The following is a 22683-nucleotide window of genomic DNA, read 5'->3' on the forward strand; positions in this document are numbered from 1 at the left end:
TGCAGTAGCATTTACCTGTGGAGCTTTAAAATGGATAGTTAGGGTTGACAGTGTGAGACCACCTTGTCACGGGGACTTTATTCTTTTCTCCTCTGGATGTGGCAGGTAAAAATTTGGTTCTTGGTCATGTAAAATAAAAAATGTTTTTAAAAATTCCACAGTTTTGTGCCATATGAAGGGGAGTGTCATGCCATTTTGTCCTAAATTTTTTAACCTCAAGCGGTTCCTGGGTTGTTTTCTCTTTTTGAAATGGCTTTGCTGTGAGACCGATAAAAAACATATATGTACATCTTTAAGTGGCTTCTAGCACCGTGCAACTCAGATGCCAGTCAGTCAAGGAAGAGAACTGCTCATTTGAGGTGCATGTGGAGTGCTGCTAGTCTTAAAAGAAAATGCTCTTTTAATGTAGGGAGAAGTCTTTATTTCAGTTCTTTCTGTGGAATACAGAGAGTAGCAAAGATGACAAGCAGTCTCGGGCAATGTCTCTGACATGCGAGGCCCGCTGCCGTAGAAAATAGCTTGATCTTTGGAGGTCCGTGGCTGTGGTGCCGCCTTCAGTGCCGGTCTCGTGCCCGAAGCTCAGCAGCTGTCTCCCTTGGGTCTGTGGTGCAGTCTCATGCTTTCCTGTGCAACCACGGTAAATGTGCAGGGACCGGATTCTTGCTAGAGTTCAGTCTTGTCGTCCTCAGGAGCAAAGCAAAACCTTAACATTCCCCACTCGGAGCACTTTCTGGTGCTTGCTAAGCCTTATTTTCAAACAAAACTGTGTGACACGTTTATTGAAATTAAATGGGACTTTACTGTACAGAAAAACGCCTCTGTCTCTGTCGGAAATGACATGGAAGTTGGAGGGATTTTATGTTAACTTGTTCAGATCTTTCATATTTCCAGTGGACCTGTACTAGGAGTGAACGTAAGATTCGCTTTGAGAAATTGTAAGAGGTGCTTTTACAACCAACTAGTTTTTAAGTTAAAATATGTACCATGGGCAAAAAGAGTTATAAATAGAAAACAAGTACTGAACAAAAGTGAATGTGCTTGTGCATGCGTGAGTTAGGCCCTATCATTTGTTTCTGTAGCATTACAGTTTTACGAAAAGTGCTGTGTAACTAAACCTTTATATATTGTTGCATTCACATGGATGTATCACTTGTATGTTCCCTTTGCATTCTTGGGAAATAATAGCTATATTCTTTCTATACCTAAGCTCTTGGGAAGGTGGGGATTCTACCCCTTCTAAAGTAGTGGGGTTTTCCCTGTATTTTTTTGCTCCTAAAGTACTGTCTTTGAAATATAGACATCTTTGAAACAGAATAATAAAATGGATCCAGTATCATTATAAAGTCTCAGTATTTGCTTTATAAGCATAGCAGCTATTTACTTATGGTGAAATCTTACCAGTTCTTCTTTATTTATTGATTGTTCCTGGATGCCGCTTATAGGATTCCATGTAAGGTGACTGCAGAGCAATCTGTATGTCAATAGGAAATACAATAAAATACAAAATTATTCTGAATGTTAGGTATATGCTAGAAGGTTATTATATAGCTGTTGTGTAGATAATATTTCACATCTTACATGAGACAAAAAATCTTGAAAAAGGCAGAATTACTGTAGTTCTGTAAAATGTACCACTTGTGATGCAAGTCGTACAACTAAGACTCATGAATTTGACTAGGTGGTATATCATATTTAAAAAAAAAAAGTGTCAGCTTCTTTTGCTGTGTTTCTAATGTCACATCTTATGTATACTTCCAGCTTTTCTTGTCATACTGTCTCCTGGTAGTATGTGTGGTTACATATGTTTTTGCTGATGTGATGAGATACACTATCTCCTTTATGAGATTATGATGGTGAGCTACGTCTTGATGAGAGCATCTTTTTAAATGTGCGCTTTCCACAATAATAAATCCTTCCTTCTCCAAAACTAAAACAAATTAAGCGGTAACTTCCTAAGTGATTGTTAAAATAGCTAAGTTCCTAGAAATTAAATCTATCCCCAGGTTCTTTGGTCCCATCATGTATATCTGAAAATGGTAAGGAGGATGTCTTCAGTAATGTATATTTCAGTATTGAAATTTCAAGTTTGTATAAAACATATAATGTGTAATACATGTGTATAATAAATAACCCTATGTGAAGTGCCTTTTATGCTAATAGTGTGATAGTAGCATGTCCTTCTAACTTATTTTTTATTTTGGTATCAGGATTGACCTTTAAGATTACTGTGTATTCTACAAGTTTATGAGGCATCATAGATTCTCTCACTTATGATTTTTTTTTCCCATGTTAATTGTTCTTTCTCTCCCTGCTTTTGTACCTTTTCTCCTTTCTCAATAGCATCCCTAAAGACATAACTAGGCATGTTGCACAAGCTTTTTCACACCAATTATAATCAATAAACTTTCCTCTGCAGATTGTTTCTAAGCTGAAGGATGAAATTACTCTGATGGAGAGAGAGCACAATGACCTTCAGCTGCACATTGCAAGAACGGACTGGTGGTGTGAGAACCTTGGTATGTGGAAAGCCTTCATTGTCTCAGGCGAGGTATGGGTTTTTTATGACTTTTTATCTTCTGGTTCAGTTCAAACTTCTATGAAGAGAAGAATAAAAACCCGTGTATACTTTCCTTATACCTTTGTGTACACTGTGTATACTTAATATTTACTTGGCAGGGGGAGGAAACCCTAATCTCTTCTGAACTCCTCCTGTGTTCCCCCAGTGACTACTATGATGCATATACAAAATTTCTAGTCCTTAGACACTGTTGTAATGGAGTTACAAAAATACCTGCATGTATGTTAAGTGGTTTTGGCATTGGGCAAAGTAATTTGCTATCTTAGGGGCATTGTTTTTCATGAGAACTGTCTCTTACTATGCTATCACACTTGGGTGCAATTGTGTTTCTGCCATGTCTCAAAGATGCAGTACTTACACTTTCTGTGTTTTTTATTATTATATTTAACATCAGTACAGTTTCAAGGGACTAGAATACCCAGAAAGAAAGAAAGGGCTTTAAATCTGTAAGTTGAAGGAGAAGTTAAATTTTTCTTTTTTTTCCTCTTTTTTTTTTTTTGTCTTGTTCTGCTCTTCCATTTGGGTGTAGGCAGACAATTGTAGAACGAATGTAATTAAAAAAAAAAAAAACCAAAGCCTGTAATGGAAACAAAAAGCATTACCATCTCATGGCATTGTATTCACATTTGCCATGAAAGGAACCCAATAAATGCTTGTTATGTAGTAACTGTAGGCTCACACCATACGTAAGCAATCTTCTTGACAGTATCACTACAGAGAATTAAAGATAAATTGGATCTCTACTGGCATGCCTTCTTGTGCTATTAAGAAAATGTTCCTTAAATTAGTGTATGTAGTTTCTTTGAGGTATTTTTTCCTGGAAGAAAAAATTTTGTGCTGTTGAGTTTATTTGCTTGTGTCTTGAGCTCTTGCAAACCATTGATAGGTCTGTCAATAGTTAAATGCGTTGTCTGTAAAAGAAGATATAAATCCAACAGGTTAAAAGCTTAAGGTGCCATTTTAAAAACCAAATTCTCAATGTGTAAACATCTGAGTTTGTTTTTGTTTTAATGCTGTTTGCAGGTGACACAGTTGAGAACAGTGATGCTCTTAAGTTGTCTTTAAGAGTTCTCTGTAGCTTTTGAAGTCTGTTTTTAAAAAACAGTAATTCTGTGTGCAGCAAAACTCTAGAACACCAGCTTTCTGGTGAGGGGCACTGTAGAGAACTGCTCAGTGTCTCCCTTATTACTAGATGAGAAGGTGGTTCTGCTAAATAAGAGGGAGTTTGGGAGAGGCTTCTAATTACTTTCTGCCTTAACTATAACTTAGAAGTAGTACTGGATTAGATAATTAAATGCAGGCTTGCATTAATTGTGCTGTTTGCAGCTCTGTGCTTCAAAGGGTAGGCTGGAGAAAACATTAATGTTGTAGTTATCCATGTTAATTAATTGCTCAGAAGTGTTCTGGCTGCAGTTGATGATTTCAGGGGGTATGAGTAGGTGACATTTGTCTTCCTAGCTGCAAAATATGCTGTTGCTAATCCTAGCATGCAGCTCTGTGATTTTAGAGAGAGAAAAATGTAGTGGCCCTATGTTTTTTGCAGAAAAGCTTTGTAAAAGTAAATTTTGCTATAGAATTTGAGCTGAAGGTATAATAGCCTGTCATCAACCTTTTAAACTGATTTACTAACCCAGTAAATAGATAATGCATAAAAAACTAGAATTACTTAAGACTTGGGGAAAAAACTGTGTCCAAACTGTTGTTTGCACTCTTAGCTTGAATCTTTTAGTTGTTATAGTTTTGAGTCGTATAAATGCACTAGCTGTGTATGTATAAAATATATTAAAAAATCAATGTAAATGGTATAACCTACAGGTGTCTTTTGGTAACTGATATTTCTGATAAAATGGACTTTGGAGACTCAGTGTTTTGGCTGGTTGGTAGAGGTTGAAAAAAGACAGTAAGAAGATGCAGAATGAGGGGACCCACGATAACAACTTACGTAATTCTGTGAGTCACTTCTCCATGACAGGTATATTCCCTCCCCATACCAGCAGGTATAAAACTTATAGCTATGTTACCTAACCTGCTCTACTTGCTTTAATGGTTTTGGTTGTATCGTTTCATATTATAGCAGGCATACTGTCTCCTCTGTCCAAAGAAAAAAGACTGTTTCAGAGCATAACAACTTTAAAAATTTATTACTTTCATAAGGAGTGGAGTTTGTAGATTTGAATAAGGTGAAAAAATAGCTTGTCTTACTCATTTAAATATCTTGGAATTTAGGATGTTTATGCTCAGTGGAAATTAAGAAAAGTAGCTTCCTGTGAATTGAGGAAAACAGCAGTGTGCCAGATATGCCTTCTGCATGGTCTTTCTATGTTTAAAAGGGACTTTTAAGGGACTTTTTTTTTTTTTTTAACAACAGTCTGGTTAGCCCCTATTTCACTGCTGCATAGCTTGGGTGGGCTGTTTCAGAGAGCTGCTCTGAATGAGGAAATTTTCTGGTGAGTCACACAGTTCTTCACTGCCTTAATGACTGGGCTAATTTTTGTTAATATTTAATCATTCCTGGTGGATGTCTGGACCAGTCCTTAGTGCTTCCAACACGTGATTCATCAACTTTCCTTGGCAGCTTGTTACTTTACTGAACTATCATTACAGTTTTTGCTAATGTTAAGTTTACATTTTACTTACTGCAGCTAATAGCTATACCTTCTCCTGGAATGTATTTAGTAATATTTGTTTCCCCCCCCCCCCCCCCTTTTTTTTTTTTCCCCTCCAATATTTCATTGAATGTTTCTCACTGTTACCACACCACGTGCCCTGGTAAGAGGTGCTCACTTCTGATGTGTGCCTTCTAGGTTTTATTGATAGATGTAGGTGTGTCAACATCCTTGTTCATATCTCTCTCTATCCGCTTTGGGACTCTTGTTGCCTCATAGGGAGAAGGTAGAAATCTTCGCCCTTCGTGGACTAGGTATCTGTGACATGCTAGTAGACAGTAAATTCTGAAATAGTTAATCTCTACATTGTCTTGAGGCGATGGAGTTGCTGCCAATGCAAAACAATCCCAATAGCCTGAAGCTGCTTTGGGTGCTTGAGGGCTGATTCTGTCCTTGCTAGGTAAGGAGCAGTGAATAACCTGAAAGACTCATGTGTAAGCTGAGGAAGGGGGCTGAGAAAGGGCTGAGTAGGAGACTCGTGGAAATGCCATGCTAGGGGCTAATTCTGAGAGCGCTTGCCCGTGCTGTGAAACGATCAGGGCTGAGACTATCACAGGACCTTTGGACTTGGAAAACCAAACCGCACCGCAGATGGTAAGTTTATGCTCATGAAGAGTCGGAGCTGGAAGAGGGCTAGGGTAGTTCTCAGGAAGAACTGGGTGATTTTCAGGACGGGAGTAATAGAAGCGCGGTGATATCTCACAGCATGCGTGGCATGTGAGGTTTGGCATTCAGCAGGAGCTCTGGGCTTTGGCTCCGACCCGTCGGAGCGCCTTGTGACTGGAAGCAGTAGGTACGCTGGTGGCTTGTCAGATGTGCAGTTCGTCTTGAGTGGGCTGCAGGTGTGAGAAAGGCAAGTGCGGCCCTCGAATACATCAGGAGAGGAGTTTCCATTTGAGACGAAGTGTTACAGTCGCTCTGCAGGTGCTGGGCCATGGTGTTTGAGAGGGGTTGAACTGAATGGATTGAATGAGGAGCTTTTGCCATGAGCAGTGATTGTGAGAGCACTTTAGTTTGCTTACCTAAGCAAAAGGGAGACGTGGAGGAATAGGGCTGTCTATAAAAACACATCAGTAAGGGTAAACATAAGGGAGGGGTGAAGAGTTGTTGGAACAAATCAAAATGAGTTTGGAAATTGAAAGGAAACTTCCAATGACCAGGGTGAGGGTTTAGAGCAGACTTTTAGCGTAATGGGGATGGAAACAGAAATTGTTTCACAAGTTTGAATTCATTCATAATAGCAATTGTATGAGATGGTGCCTGTACGGCAAAGGACTAGATCTCCTGGTTTAGAAGACCCCCCCAACATCCCATTTTTCTGTGTGTTCTCCAGTTGACTTGTGCATTTGTTTTTCCAAATTAATAAGTACTGAAGTTGGTCAAAAATTTTGCTTTCTTAAGAAGATCCTGAAGACTTTCAGATATTTGTATGAGGCTATTTGAAGGAAGTTGTAATGTTTCTCCATCTAGTAATCAGAATTTAAATGATTTTGCACGTGGATCCTAACTTGAAAACAGAAGGAGGACTTAGTACTCCGGTTTCGACAATGTCCTTCCAGAGGGATGACTCTCTCCTGACAATTACAGTTCAGATGACCCTACACACATGCAAATCCCTGCCCTGGGGATGAATGTGTAATGGAGAATGATACGCATGACTCAAATCAGTATTTTCAGCACTGATCTCCCAGTTTTCAAAAGCAACTGCCCGGAGATGTTTGTGAGTCACCTACGAACACAGATCCCATCTAGCTCAGGGGTAGACAGGGCAGGGACTGTCCCAGGAGATCCCAGTCCCTCTGTGCCAGGTCTCTCTGACCTACATTTTGGAGGCTATTCAAGCATCTCTTTCTGCAGTACTCTGGCAGGAGAAAGGCAGTTCCCCACATAGCTGTGCTGGGAACCAGGCACATTTTTGGACATTCAAGCTGGTGCTTTGTACTCTGTCTGGGTGCTGCTGCAGTTTTTCTTAGAGAGATGTGAAACCTGGGCCTCGGATTGGGTTTCCCAGTAGTCCACGTGCAGCTTTTGGAGGAGTGCATCACAGGGAATATTCTCCATGTAAAGCTCTGAAGAGCCATAAAATATGAAGATACATTTTAGCTGTGTGTCTTGTACAGTGGTGATGTAGCTGCTTGTCAAATTATCTGTCACTAGCATTAAGTGTCCTCAGACCTTTACAGGCTTCTCAGAAAATGTGTCATAATTATATGAATTTTAAAGTTTATTCTTAAATAGTCTTAAAAAAAAAGCCCCAAAAGCTTAAAAGTTATTACTTTACTGAAAAAGATTGTGTGAGAGTGGCATTTTGTAATTACTTTTCTGTTATTTGCGTGTATATTAAGACAAGCATTTGAGAGTTTGGCTTGGCCAAAAAGCCCGATGTATTTCACGCATTACCCTTATTTGCCTTTCATAATCTATTTAGCTGTCTCTTTAAAATAAGTAAACAAAAATCTGTTACCATTAGGACATAAGGGTGAAATTCTGGGTGGCTCATCAAATTAAGAAATAATACGGTCACACTGCTGCAATCGTCTCAAGTAACTTCTTTGCTGTAGTTTTGCCATTTGCACAGTGTGGTTAATCACTCCTCCTTCCTCTGGCTGTCGTACAGCTTGATTCATTAGTATTTCTGTAAAGCTGTGAGCTTCTGGGAAATAAACACGGCGTGGGTACCGCACGTTCTGTGCGTGCGGAATAGCTGGAGTGAGCAGAGGAGTCGCTCTGAGACGGCACCGGCTGCTGCGGGGCCCAGCTGCAGAGCTGCTGTGCCCGGCGTGTGGGTGAGCCTCAGCACGAGCACTAGGGAAGAAGGGTGGGAATAATGGGAGAACAGTCAGGAAGACGCAGGCGGGAGAGGTGGAGTATTGGTAAGCAATCAGAAAGCTATGTGGGAGGTACCTTAAAAACTGAAATAATACACGCAGCTGTTTGAAGAAGACATGTCAGGGAGACGTGATTGCTGACGGACAGCATTGCGAAGCTGTATGTAAAGTGTAATCGTGGCTAGCTGGAGGACTGATTCAGGACTGATATACCATTTTGGGTAAAGTTTTGTCCATTAAGGGTGTTGCTCCATCTGTAGCCTTCAGACTGCAAGAGAAGGATGGGACATTGATGACTGACTCTGTGAGCCGGTCATCTGGCAGCCCAAATGTTCCACTGTTTGCTTTCAAAGTAGTACACCTTATCTGTTGGTTTCTTTCCCACAAGGTTTTAGAAGAGAATGGAGAACAAGTGCCCTGTTACTCTGTCATGGTGAGTTTACAAGAAGTTGGTGGAGCTGAAACTAAGAACTGGACTGTTCCCAGGAAGCTCAGTGAGTTTCAGAACCTACACCGGAAACTCAGTGAGGTATGAATTTCAGTTAGGGGAGGGAGAATATGCAAGATGCTAAAATTTGTCAGAGTGATGCTTGGAGAGGGGAAAAACTTTTTTTTTTTTTTTTTTTTTTTTTTTTGCCAGTTTTTATGCCAGCCTTTGGCTTTTTGCCTTTTAGAGCTAGTTTTCTATCTGCGTATTTCTGGCCTCGGCCAGATGCTTATAAAATGTGTTTATAATTTTTTTTTTATTTCTTTTTTTTTTTCCTTGATAATGACTGTTTCACTGGACTAACCCAATGTCAAAATGGTATATGCTCTGCACTGTCATGCAAGAGCCTGCTTTAAAAACTAGATTTTGTTTCTGGCTTCCAGGGAGGTATTAGAAAAGACAGCTTTTGGGGACAGAGAACGTTTCCTTTTACAGTGCTTTAACCTTTCTGTCTGATAAGTGGTAGATAATGAAGGTGCTGTGAAGGGAAAGGGTTTAGATGTGTGAGCCCATAGTGGGTAAGGGAGGGTGTTTTTCAAGGTGTTGAGAGGGGTATGGAAGGGCAGTGAGAGTACAAAGGAGTCTTTTCATTTCTGTTCTGAACCACCTGTGTTTTTCTGCACATGTATGTTAAGTGAGCTCTCCTTTCTCCTACACAGTGTTTTCCATCATTAAAGAAAGTTCAGTTGCCTTCCCTCAGCAAGCTGCCCTTCAAATCCATAGACCAGAAATTCATGGAGAAATCCAAGAACCAGCTTAATAACTTTCTGCAGGTAAGAAAACAAAGACAAAACCAACATGTCTAAACAGGAGAATTGAGTCATGCCTCTGGAGTAGATGTTGTCTCTCTATTGACTGAAGAGAGAGCCTAGAACAAATAGGTCATATGTAAGGTTTGACACTATAAATGCCAAAGTTGTCCAAAATGCCTGAAGTTGAGATGAGTTTGGCTGATAGTAACCATTCCTCTAGTGGTAAGTTATTTAAACTTTGATTAATTAAGAAATAGTAAATAATGAATCCTGTAATTGCCACCTTTAACTACAACAATTCACAACAAACTTCTTACAAATTAGAACTATTTTTATTTAAAAAGAAAGCTGTAAGATTAAAAATTTGAATCTTACTGATTCTAATACGTTAGAACTAGCTTCTTAAAGTATCTTTGAAGTATCTGAGAGACATGGATTTTTTTTCTCACTCTACCTCTGAGCCATGTCTTAATCAGTTTTATGGGATGGCCTGACAATGTTGTTCCTTAACAAGAAATATTCAATTGATGTGTTGTTTCTGTCATTATTTTTCTCTCACAGAAATTGCTCTCTGATGAAAGACTCTGCCCGAGTGAAGCACTTTACGCCTTCTTGAGCCCTTCCCCAGAGCACCTCAAAGTTATTGATGTGCAAGGAAAGAAGTCCTCTTTTTCACTCTCCTCATTTCTAGAACGACTTCCTGGTGATTTGTTTTCTCATCAGGAGGTAAGTGGTAGAAAAGTAATCTTCCCAAATTTAATTATATAACCAAAGTAAGCAGAGAGAGCCATTAATATAATGTATTTGAATGGCAGGTAATATTGGAAGACATTTCCAAAGACATTTCCAAAGGTCATTTTTAATTTACTGTAAGTGAACAAATAGTCAGAAATAAGAGTTGTCTATGAACTTAAAAGGTGTTTATTAATACAATAAGTTTCCTGCCCTTTGATAAATATATATAGGCAAATCTGTAACATATCATGAATAAGCAAATTGCAGTCCATGTGGGTTTGGTTTTTGTTTGGGTTTTTTTCGTAGCAGAACTTCTCACTATTTGTGCTCTAGACATGCGTATTTCAGGGGGTTTTTGACAGGTAAAAATAGGAATCTTAGGAATCTTCTCTTGGCAGGGAACAGCTGTGTGTCCTTAATTTCTGGACAACTTCTGAAGCAAAGCTAGTTTTGACAAAGAATTTTGGCAAGTGGTACAGGCTCACTGAGGGAATTTGCAAATACAGGCGGGAGCCCATGTGGACAAACCAGTTGGAGAATTTGATACTAAGCCACAAAAACCCATTGTCTCTCAAAATGCAGTGAAGAATCGCTTAGTGACTAAAATTGACCATAATTACTTGGTGCTCTATTCTGTGTGGTTCATCTTGCAGATATGCATCCTCCAAGGAGCTGTTTCTATTCCCCTTTTTAGTTATATGTTAGATGAAATACTTCTTTTCTTACATGCTGTAGTTGTCTGCAGTGGATGGGCCTTCTGTAGGATAAATGGAGTTTGGGGAACTTGGACAGTTCTAGCCTGCTAATAGGCAAAAAAATGGTGTTGCATCTCTCAGAAATAAGAAAATCCTATATATTTTAATTTTTCAGAATTGCACTGTGTTTTCACCTAGATGCTGAATGTATATGTCTCATTTCAGAGTAATAAATATAAAGAAAGTTTGAGAAACTAATTTTACAGTTCAATAGAAGTACTACAGTTCTAAAAATGAAAGTGCATTCACTAAAATGACTGTTAGGTAGAAGTAGCATAAAAGCATAGAAGCATGAAGCTATTTGTATTTCACTATTTAATTGAAAAACATCCTCAAGAAAAAAGCCAGACTGCACATATATTGTATTATGTGAGTGTGTAGGAGGATGTAGTTAGGAAATATGGGAGAAGGAAAGGGAGTTTGTAGTAAGAGTGCGTGAGAGGAGAGAGAACAAAGAAATGAAGCAACTGGTACTGAAAAACTGAAGGAAGTCAAGCAAAAAATGCCCAGAGAATGCGGCAACAGAGGAGTTGGAACATAACTTCTTACTCAGTTTAAATTTAATACTGTCTGTTACTTGTGGGACTAGGAGCTTAATTTTGGCTAGACTGTATTATGCCAGGCACTGTACAAATGCAGACGAAGACCATCCTGCTTCACATCTACTTTCCCTCTCCTCTCCCCTCCTTCCCTAACGTTAAACATAAGATGAGACAACAGAATACAGATGGAGGGAGTATAGGAAACTGTTAGACCCTCTGAATCAGTATGGCAAACATTAGTCCTAGTTTAAAAATAATGATAAAATTAAGTGGAGGAGGGGAATTGTGAGGTGGTCTGGGATCAGCTCTGATTTTTCTTGGACGCCCTTGTCTTTCAGTGTAAGCTTTAGATCAGCTCAGTCTTGCCCAGTGATAGCATTTTGGATAATGTACTAAAGCAGTTAAACTAGGGTTAAATCATTTGGTACAGGGTCATTAATGAAGTTAGTTGTGTTAAACCACACACTACAAAGCTGTTACAGTTGTGTTCTCTTCGTAACTAAGATTTCCTGGTTTAGTTTGTATTTTGGACTTCATAGAAGAGAATGCTTTCGTACAGCGCTCTCTTTGCCTTTTACATCTCGTCTCACACTTTTCAAATATGTGTTAGAGCAACAATATTACCTCTTGAGTGCTATTTTCTGGATTAGATATAGCAGCAATTTCAGATCTCTCATATATACAGCTCCTTGGACAGGGCTAGCTTTAGCACGTATTTCTTAGCTCTCAAGACCAAAACCAAATCAGAGGAAAAAATGCAGTTGATGTCATCTAGAGGAAGGGCTTTTAGGTTTATGAAGCATTAATGGATAGAAAATGCACTGTGCTGTAAGAATTTACACTTCTCATTGCATTTTCTAAATGATAGGGGATTCACTGAACAGCAGAAAAACAGAGTGGGGACCTCGGAGAGGTCATTGGGTTTACCTTCCTGCTCAAGCAGACTCAACTGTACCAACAAAATTCTTGGCATGTGTTTGTCTAATGCGTGTTTAAACCTCTGATAACTGATGTTCCCTAGCCAAGCAAGGCAGCGTATCCTGGTTCTTAGCTATCTTCAAGGTTAGAAGGCTTTTCTTGCTGTCTAACCTAAATCTCCCTTCTTTAGCCAGCTAGCTCTTGTCCTGTCTGCAGCAAACACAGAACAGTTTGGGTTAGGATCACCTCAGTTATCAGGAGTTACTACTTTCCTTTTGTCCTTTATTCTTTTGTTTCTCAGACTGAGCAGCCCCAATTTCTTCTAGTGTTTTGTTAGGTTATGTTTTATTTAGTTCTTATGGTTTTATGTGGTTATCCGTATTTTTCTTGCAAATGTGGTGACTAAAATTTGAAATGTAATGCACCCACTGGGTTTTCCTATTCCCATGTATGAAAATAATTTTTATATCTATATGTGTGTCCTGGTTAATCCCAGCCAGAAACTAAGCACCATGCAGCTGCTCACTTAACCCCCCCGGCCCACCCCTGGTGGGATGGGGGAAAGAATCGGAAGGAAAAAGGTAAAACTCGTGGGTTGAGATAAGAACGGTTTAATAGAACAGAAAGGAAGAAGCTGATAATTATAATAATAACAATAATAATAAAATGACAATACTAATAAAGGATTGGAATATACAAAACAAGTGATGCACAATGCAATTGCTCACCACTCACCGACTGATGGCCAGGTAGTTACTGAGCAGTGATCCCCCCACGCCAACTCCCTCCAGTTTATGTAGTGGGCATGACGTTACATGGTATGGAAAATTGGCCAATTTGGGTCAGGTGCCCTGGCTGTGTCCCCTCCCAACTTCTTGTGCCCCTCCAGCCTTCCTGCTGGCTGGGCATGAGAAGCTGAAAAATCCTTGACTTGTTGCTAAATAATGTTTAGACTAACCGAAGGCATCAGTGTGTTATCAACATTCTTCTCATGCTGAATCCAAGCCATAACACTATACCAGCTACTAGAAAGAAAATCAACTCTGTCCCAGCCAAAACAATGACAGTGTGTATGTATGTCATACAAATAATGTTTGTGCTTAAACATCATGGTATTACACTTGCCTTTTCCACAGCAGTATGGCCCTGGGATCTTTTTCTGTAGTCTTATCAATATCAATTGTTTCATTTCCTGCATTTACATAGCGAGTTATTGCTGCTTTGCATTTGTCTTTATCAAACTGCACCCCGTGGGCTCAACTACAAATTCAGTAAGCATATTTTCTGTTCTGTTGCCCAAGTGCTTAATGAAAATACGGAATGATGCCTACTATGAAAAAATAAATAAAATATAATTTCATTAAAATAACGAAGGGCCAAGAAGCCTGTTGACCAGAGGAAGACAGTGAGCAGACTGGAATTTGCTTTAGACTGTGTCCCTGGAGAAAACTCTTCATCATCTGAATTTGTGTGCTTGTGTGGTAACATGGGTAATGATTTGTGGTTTTCTTGTGTGGCATTTCTTGTCATTATGGTGTGGCTTTTTGTTCCCTGCCCTTGGTCACAGCTTAGCCTAACATTAGCAAAAGCTTTCAAAGCTGGGGACTCATCAAGCTGTGGAAGTCGGTAAACAGGGGAGTCTACGTGGACGTTTACAGTGCACTTCAGTGCTGTGGGGTGTTTTCTTTTGTTTTTCTGGTTATTAGGAGAGAAGCAGCATCTCGAGCAGTGCTAGAGAAAATGCCAAGTGTGACACAGGAAGTGAAGGGTACAGGATATATGTGTTCAAATATGCAACACTGTGGAGTTATTCATTTATAGACTACTATGCAGTGCCACGCCTGGAGAAGACTCAGGGACTGGAACCCAAAGTTAATGATGGGCTTTAGAACAGGATTTGGAGGGCATGAGGAAGGAGTAAGACAAACTGATGTACAGCTGAGACACTAGGATACTCTCTGTATAGCAGGGTTCAAATGACAGGCAAGGGGTGACTGAAAGATTATGACCATAAGAATAAGGCCAAGAAAGACACCAAAATAATGCAAGAGAAATAGAGCCATGGAGCAGGTTTTCCAGACTAGATGATGGCGGGGGGCAGGGGGGAAGCAGTGTTAGATGATGGGATGATAAGGAAGAAAGGAAGGCAAAGGAAGAGATGACAGATTTCTTTGAAAACCAGGGCTGAAGAAAGAAAACTTGTCTGTGCACCATTCTGACCGTTCCTGAGCCAGAGACTGGGGCATTGCACCAGCCTCAGTGGGGGTCAGGTCTACCTCACTGTAGCTTTGCTCTAAGCATAGGCAGGTAGGAGAAAATCCAGGAAAGCAAAGGGATGTGCTGGCTGCCACAGGTAATGGTAGGTAGGTGGTTTAGTCCTAATCCAGAAGCAGATCTTCATGATACTGAGAAAAAACCTGCTCTTCATTCTTCAATAAATGGTACTGCCAAAACCAAGGTGGTTCAATAAAGTCTTCTGTAAGTCTATTCTAACTCTGCTCCCTTTGGTACCCTGAGCTAGGGTATCCTTAGGCTCGTGTCACCATATTATGTTTTTGCCTGGGGCTGGTACTCGTTAATGGTGCTTGTATTTGCAGTGGCCAGTTCCTCTTCCACTGCGTATTGGGAGGACAACTTGCTAGTGCCTGATCCTACTGAGTAGCTTCAGCTGTGCAAGGCACTGCCTGCTCTCCAGGGGAGCCAGCTACCTGCTTCTCCCTGTGCAGTAACCAGATTCTCCCCATTTCTTCCTAGCTGCTTGTGTTGCAAACAGCTCCAGCCGGCCAGCTCCCCATCCCGCATGTCCTTCATGGGTGTTGTGTCAGAGGAGGCTTTGCAGTCACAAACACCTCTGAGTGCAGTCTCCTCCTTACAGCTCTCACCCGCTTCCTAGCAGTCAGTATGTGGCTCCCCCATCGCCTGCTTTCCCTTGCCCAGCTAGTGTTGCCAGGGCAACAGAGGCAGTGGACCCTGCAAGTCTGGGCAGATCCACCCAACACCGAGGTGCTTACTGGGGCAAGGCTGCAGGCAGAAGATCTAGCAGTGGTGGTGACTCCAGCAGTACTGAGCGTTCCCATCGCTCTGGTCCGGTGGGAAGGGCAATCCCTTTTCAAAATCCCTGGTGAGGCTCCTGTTTGCCAGATCCTGCCAGCAGCAGAGTTGGTGGCTCTAGTGCCTGTTCTTGAGAGGGCGGGCTGTGCTCCTTCCCCAGAGGGTGGCAGTAGCTAAATCCATTCCGGAGGAGGGATGGGGAACCACAGTGCATACCCATGTTGTGTCTCTCTTCCTAGGAAGAAACGGAAGAGGATAGTGATCTGTCGGACTACGGAGAGGAGGTGGATGGGAAAAGGGACTCTCTTGCTGAACCATGTTTCATGCTGATTGGAGAGATTTTTGAGCTGCGAGGAAGTAAGCTGTAAACGTGCTTATTTGCTAGTGGAATCTGTTGGCCAAGAAATCTGGGGCACTTTGTAATTCAGATTTTTCTGCTGTTTCAATAAGTGGAAATGTTCTTGCAATCTAGGTATTTGTTTGGAACAGAGCTCTTCTTCAGTAGTTTATGACTTTGGTGCTTTCATTCAGAAGTGAAACTCCAATATAACATTGCAGTAAAAATGTAACTGGTAAGGGAGAGCTTTTGCATTCAGTGTTCTTAAGTTTTTCATTTAAAAAAAAAAAATCTGAAAAAACCAGAAAAGTACAAAAGCATGTTTTCTGTAAATAGCCTGCATGTTAGAATGTATGAATTATGAGGAAGGAAAGATGGCTTTATGAAAGAACATGTCATTGACAAAGCTACATAATTTTAGCGTCCATTTTAAGTGTGTTATGTATGCATTGTAGTTCTACAATTTGTACAGTGGAAAAGATGCTAGAATTGTGGCATCTTTCAGTACCAGACTTTTTTTTTTCCCCTCCTTTACGTAACTGGATGGTGGTAATAAGGAAAACTACTTTTGTTTCTATTTGAATATGCAGCCACACGACCTATGAAATTATTTGCAGGGTAACTACTACAAAATGCAGCACCTTCCAAAAATGGCAGATGTATCTTCCAAATACAGACTTTCTTGTGCTGATGGTGAACAGCGTGAAAGAAAGATTAACCAGTAGTTACTAGGAAGCACTCACATTTGTTTCCTTTATTTGTAATGAAAAGCTAACTGCTTGGTTTGAGTGAAAATGTTTTCAGAATTTTAATGATGCTGCTGTGTGTATCACATTGTTCTAGTACGTATGAAAAGAGTGTGAATTTTGAGGGGTTTTCTTTTTTCTAGTAGAAAAAGGGGTTTGGGTAGTTGTATGGCTCAGTAAACTTGAAATATTCTTAAACATAAAAGTTCACAGTATAAACTACAGATACGTTTACGTAATCTGCAAGACTTAAAAACCATATAGCAAACAGCACAGGGAAAGCAGTCAAGAACAATGAGACCCATGTACAATTAGTGAAATCTTATAAAGGATTATAACAGATATGTTTACTGTAGGGGTGGGTTGGGGTTTTTTTGCAGGGTGGGGGGAAGGTTTTGGACATAATCATGGGTTCCCTAGTGTTATTAACATCTTGATCTTTATTTTCTGTCATTTTTCATTGTTCTAGTGTTCAAGTGGGTCAGAAAAACATTAATTGCACTAGTACAAGTCACTTTTGGAAGAACTATCAACAAGTAAGTAGCTGTTACTTTAACTGAACCTGCATTGTTGCTCTATGAAAAAAAGGCAGAGAGCAGAATTGTCAAAAAAAAACCCCAACCCTGGACATTCTGTTGTATGTGATAATCTGCATTTGTTTTCCACAGCTCAGTTACAAATATGTTGTGTTGATTAGAGAAGACACAGATCTGTGAATTATCTTTTTCCTTATTTTTTTCTCCTACACAGGACTTTGCTTTTGGAAGAACACAGTATTTCATGGGATTTCATTGTATACATCTATGTATACATATATGTGTATATATATGTATGCATATATATATACACACACACGCATATATACATACGTATATGTATAAAATGAGTTCCTGTCCTGTTTTTCTGAACGGCCTGGCTCTGAATGGGTCTTATTAGTTTGTGCTTTATCTTAGTCTCATGAAGATTTTTGCCAGATCTGAAGCTAGGTTTCCGTTTTCAGTAATTTCTTTCAAATCAAATGCATATTTCTCTAAAGTGACTGAAGTAATGTTTGTGCATGATGAGAACCATTAATTTATAACATGAAACCTGTATGCATGTAACAGTGATGTGTTTTCAGAAAGGTGTTTTTCTGTATCATTTGAAGACATGTCTGCCAAGTGAGGCCTGGACTAGGCTATGAAGGAAGCATGTGTGTCTGTACACACCTTTCATGTGGAAAGCTGTATCACTGGTCAGAAAAATTTTGGCAAAGTTTTCCTTTTCTTGTCAGATACAAAGGCCTACAGTAAAACTCGATTCAATAGAGCAGATGATTGATACAAACACATTTCCCATGACTCTTCAATCAGTACTGGTGCTCTTGCTCATGATGTTTTTCTTGTGAAAGTCTGTGAATCTGTGATTTCTGTAGCACATTCACTTAGACAAAGGGCCACTGAGAATGTGATGAAATGCATTATTTTGCTTTGGCTTAGCAGTGGGACTATTACTCAGGTAAGTGTCACAGCCCAGAAATCTACCAGCAGAATAGGCTGTTCCTTTGTCCAGTCAGTGACTAAATTTGCACATGCCAGCATGGCTTTTAAAACCTCCCATGTGTGTTATGTAGCGGTAAATTGGACAAGAAGTGATGGCAAGTCACGCAGTTGACTCCCAGTGAACTGAGGGTATCTGACGGTATCCATGCACTGAGTTTTAAATTGATCGGTTCATTTGTTCACACGCTGCTAATAACTGGCATGAAAGACACCTGAGAGAGGATAGAGAGAGAGTGTGTGTGCATAAGCATAGCATGCATGCAGAGTTGCTGTATAGCTTTTTACGTGTTGGTTGAATTTTTACATTTATTGATTCTAAGGGTTTTGGCTGTACTGTGGCACAGTTGGGCAGTACTGCCTGGAGCCTGCTGTCTACCTCAGACTCCTGGTGCTGAAGGCTACAGTGAGTGCCTGCAGCCACAGGAGGCTGCCGTCTCCATTTGTAATCCCTTCACTAATGTGCTGTTGGTATCTGTGGGGGGACTTACTGCGCTTTTATCAAAACTTCATCTGTTTTTATCCCACCAGGCACATCTGTGCATGCAACCAGTTTGGAATCACTACTATTATTTAGCTGATTTTTATGTCTTTACCCAGTGGAGCCTTTGTACTGCCCATCCTTGAAATATATACACATTTCGGTGTAGTACTTGTAATTTGTAATATGTGTTTGCAGACTACATTGAAATGTAGCCTTCTCCACATCTCGCATATCTGGGGTGACCTAGATCCTAGAGTACCCAGAGCTGAATACAACTTGCTGTGATGTTGGTGAAATCACCTCAGATAAATTGGGATAATTACATGAAAACGAGCATCGCTTCCACTACTTCAAGGAGTAAAAAGAATAAATCTGCATAAAATGTGAAAGACCAGCTCTGATGTGCTCCCTTCTATGCTTCTTTACAGGCAGATCCGTGACACTGTACACTGGATGTTCAGTGAACCAATGCTTGTTTACTACATTGGTGTGTTTCGAGATGCTTTTTGGCCAAATGGGAAATTAGCACCACCACCGAGAGCCAAGAGTGACGAACAAAAGCAAGAGACAAAACAGAGAGCACAGCAAAAACTACTTGAAAACATTCCAGGTGAGATCACTTTCATTCTGCTTAATCATGGATTTAATAGCTAGTGAGGAAACTGGTTAATCGAGTAGTGTTCTGCTGCATTTTAGATTTTTCCTGTAGAGTTGTAAATTGTGGTTATTTGCACAAATAACTTTGGCCTTATTCTTTGCCTCTCCTGTCAGTCTGGTAAAGGGCACGGGTTCAGGTATTATTTGTGGATGCAAAATCCAGTATCACTGTACTTCTGTATGTCATAATTCATCACAGAACCTCAGTTAAGTCGACTCTCTCTGCTGGTTCTCTGTGAGCAAATGCCAGCTGGTTCTGCTACCTGGCACTACTCAGAAAACAGGGAGAGTGGCACCACCCCGATTACTTCTTTCTCTTATATTTCAAAATCGAAGAGGGAGGTCTACCCATGCTGTCAGTGTTGTGTGTTGCTGTCTGTTTCTGGTAAGAGGTTTCAGGGCACTGAATGTTAGAGGGACCTGCAGCCTGGACAGAAGCATCCTAGATTGGGTGGGATTTCCAGCACTTTCCTTTGCCTGCCCTTACCTCCCAAGCCCAGGCAGCTTCCTCTTCAGCTTGCACGTTTCTGGGGCACCATTCTGAGATGCTCCATCCCGTCCCATTCACAGGACAGGGAGTCCAGTTACATAATTCTGAATCTTCAGAGCTCACATAAACCCAAAGGCACCTATCTGGGAAGAACCAAAATCATTCCATTTAGCCTTTGGAAATGTGCTTAAACATAGCGTGAATGCCTTTTATCTCCCCTCCATCTGAATGGAATGTACTTTAATGAGCTATTTTACGGCTTCACGGAGATATCTCACACCCCCTTGCATTAGGTTGTTTAATCAACTTTTACTGCCAAAATAGCAGCAGGTATGCACGCAAAATATTTGTCATTTGATGTGTAAACAATCCTCTGTTTACTCCCTTTGTTACATGCTCGCCTACTTACCTAGAATAGCCTTCCATAGTTGATTTGTGGTTTTGTTTGTTTCTGAGTTTGGAGAGATATGTCAGGACATAGCCGAATGCACTTTAAATTAACGATGAAGCATTGGATCACTATTTATTCTCTAATTTAATCCAAAATGTAAATAATTGGCTTAGAGTTATCTGCTTACTTGTGGGAAGTATTTTCTATGAAGATTGAGAGGCAATTAAAGTGCTCAATCTGTTTTAACTGTTGCAGGAGTTCTGTGTGGCTGAAGGTGGATTTAAGTGAATGATTTAATAATGTATGACATTAGACTTGACTCTGCGAGGTGAACTACCTAAAAGGCATACTATATATCATGTTAAAACACTAAAAATGTTGTCATTGAGATGTATACACTATTATTAACTTGAGAATAAGGGTATCTTTTCAACCTGTGACCTAAGTTACCTCTGTGTTTAAAAGGCTGCAAGGACCGTGTACCTTGCAGCCAAGGGCCGTGAAGTGCAGTGGTTTGGTTTCCCCTCCTTTATGGGCAGCAGTGTTAGCTGGAGGTTTTGCCTAGCGTGAGTGAAACAACATAAGCTGAAGTAACGTTTGTTGCAGATACTCTGCAGAGTCTTGTTGGACAACAAAATGCCCGTCATGGTGTAGTGAAAGTGTTCAATGCCTTGCAAGAAAGGAAGGCTAACAAGCATCTACTCTATGTGAGTAACCACAAAAGTAGCCTTTTAACTTCATAATCCTGTTAATTGCTGAGCTCTGCTCACTCAGTATTAAAGACTGGGGGTGGGGTGGGGGGGTGCTTTTGCAGAGATGCATGTTGGACTACTGTTCCGTGTGCCACTAACTTTTTTTGTTATTAAAGTAAGTTGGAAAAAATGTACTTGGTTCCATCACTTGACTAATTTTGAATAACAAAGCTGTTTGAAAACAGTATTGCTTTTTGTCTAAAAGAGATCCTCTACCACATCCAACTTGCCTGACTTCATAAGGTGCAAACTGATTTCTTCGTGGAGCTGAGAAAAACAAACATACCTTGGAGAATCCTAGGAAAGGAGAGCTCCAGGACTGGCTCACAGTTAGGACCTGACAGCCCTCCAGAAGTCCCTATCCTCTACTGTTGGTTGGGACTGGTCGGAGTATGCAGCTGGATCCAAGCACAATAGCTTTGCCCTCAGTCAGTCTCTTCTGGCTTGTTTCCTGCAGCAGCCAGGCACATAACGCAGCCTCGGCACAAGAGCGGAGGCAGCCCGCTCGGGAGGTGCCTGCCCTGGCGCTTGCTCAGGCAGCTACCGTGGCTCCCACAGAACAGCACCAGTTTATACAGGGTGGGAAACACCTCAAAGCAGCTGCCTGTGGCACTTGCCTTCTTGCAGCCTTAAGGCATTTCCCGTGTTATCTGTAGGGTGCGTGCTGACTTCAGGATGAAAGAAAAGTAGTTGCGTGAATGATGAGGAGAATGACTCTACACGCTTCTGTTACCTGTGATGCTCTAAGCATGACAGAAAGGAAGAAGAAGTTCTCATTTGGCACCTGCGCTCATCTTGACTCTTTTCTGTTTTTCAGGTTTTGCTGGAACTGCTGCTAACTGAACTGTGTCCTGAGCTGAGAGCTCATTTGGAGCAGCTTAATGCCGCTTAGGTTTGAATCTGCACAATTGGACCACTAGAGAAATGTCTATGTCCAATAATAGACATGAAACTTATTTTCCTCTTTTCCATAGAGGGCTGAGGACTATGATTATTTTTAGCGTTTTTTTTTCCTCTTGAGTTTTTTGTGAAGTAAACAGACTTGAAAAGATCTGATGCTGTAGTAGGGTAGACAAAACAATGCTGTATAGTTGCCAATTTTTATTTAAATTGTTCTATTTGACTACTCTTCTGTTTCAAATGTAGATTGAAAAATAAATGTTCATATAAGCTGAAAGAAACCAGAAAATATTTTAAACATTTATGAAAAGAAATTTTGCTTATAGTGGTAAACTAATGAATGTTGTACAGTTCTAATCTCCTCACTGAGGATTTGAGCATTCCTTTTTTCTTGTGTATTGAAAAAGCCTTGTCGTGCAATACTACATGTAAAGCTATTGTGAAAATTTTATCAGTTTATTTTTACCAAAGATTTCCCGTAGTTTGAAGCATTTGTAAGCAATAAATAACACAACTGGATTGCAGTACTTGATAATGAGGCTGTACTGACAACTAATGAATGAGTTTGACAGCACTAGTTTCGTAAGGAATATTTACGTTACTCTGAAGTCTGTGTCGAAAATATGTATTATAAACTGGTATGTCCTAACAGAATGCCTGTGTTAAATGTTAGTTCAGAGATTAGTGCTTATGAATTGCTTCTATGAATGATTAAGCAGACATTTAATTAAACCATTCTAATCACTTCCCTGATATTACTCAGGGCTGTTTTATTCAAATACCCCAATTTCAAACAACCTTAAGATCTTTCCCTTATTTTATACAAGGAAAGAAAACAATGTCTTCAGTGTTTTTTTTAATTTATGTAAAAATATGTAAATATGGTCTTAATGCACATCTAAATAATTAAACATCATCAAAAATCCCTAGGTGACACTCATTACTTTCTTTTAAATTCAGTACAGTTGTGCTCTTAGAAAAACTGCTTGCAGTTAAGACTGGCTATATTGTAAGGTACATAAAATCCCTACGCTATATTTAAATCAATGTTTTTACTAATGTCTAGCCTTCTGCTC

At 40.1% G+C, this 22683-nt stretch overlaps 1 protein-coding gene across 2 annotated transcripts in view; it reads left to right on the forward strand.

Moving 5' to 3' along the window:
• SNX25 (sorting nexin 25) overlaps window positions 1-22532 on the forward strand; it is a 91429-nt gene extending 68897 nt beyond the window's left edge. For both annotated transcript variants that reach the window (XM_069788315.1, XM_069788323.1), the window contains 9 exons: window positions 2417-2548; window positions 8461-8601; window positions 9219-9332; window positions 9873-10037; window positions 15552-15669; window positions 16865-16931; window positions 18846-19027; window positions 20562-20662; window positions 21525-22532. In XM_069788315.1, coding sequence (XP_069644416.1) covers window positions 2417-2548; window positions 8461-8601; window positions 9219-9332; window positions 9873-10037; window positions 15552-15669; window positions 16865-16931; window positions 18846-19027; window positions 20562-20662; window positions 21525-21599 — 1095 coding nt within the window. In that variant the 3' untranslated portion in view covers window positions 21600-22532. The remainder of the gene's footprint in view (window positions 1-2416; window positions 2549-8460; window positions 8602-9218; window positions 9333-9872; window positions 10038-15551; window positions 15670-16864; window positions 16932-18845; window positions 19028-20561; window positions 20663-21524) is intronic.
• The last annotated feature ends 151 nt before the right edge of the window (window positions 22533-22683 follow it).

Source organism: Haliaeetus albicilla, chromosome 1, assembly GCF_947461875.1.
Source record: "Haliaeetus albicilla chromosome 1, bHalAlb1.1, whole genome shotgun sequence".
In the NCBI taxonomy this organism is placed as follows: Eukaryota; Metazoa; Chordata; class Aves; order Accipitriformes; family Accipitridae; genus Haliaeetus; species Haliaeetus albicilla.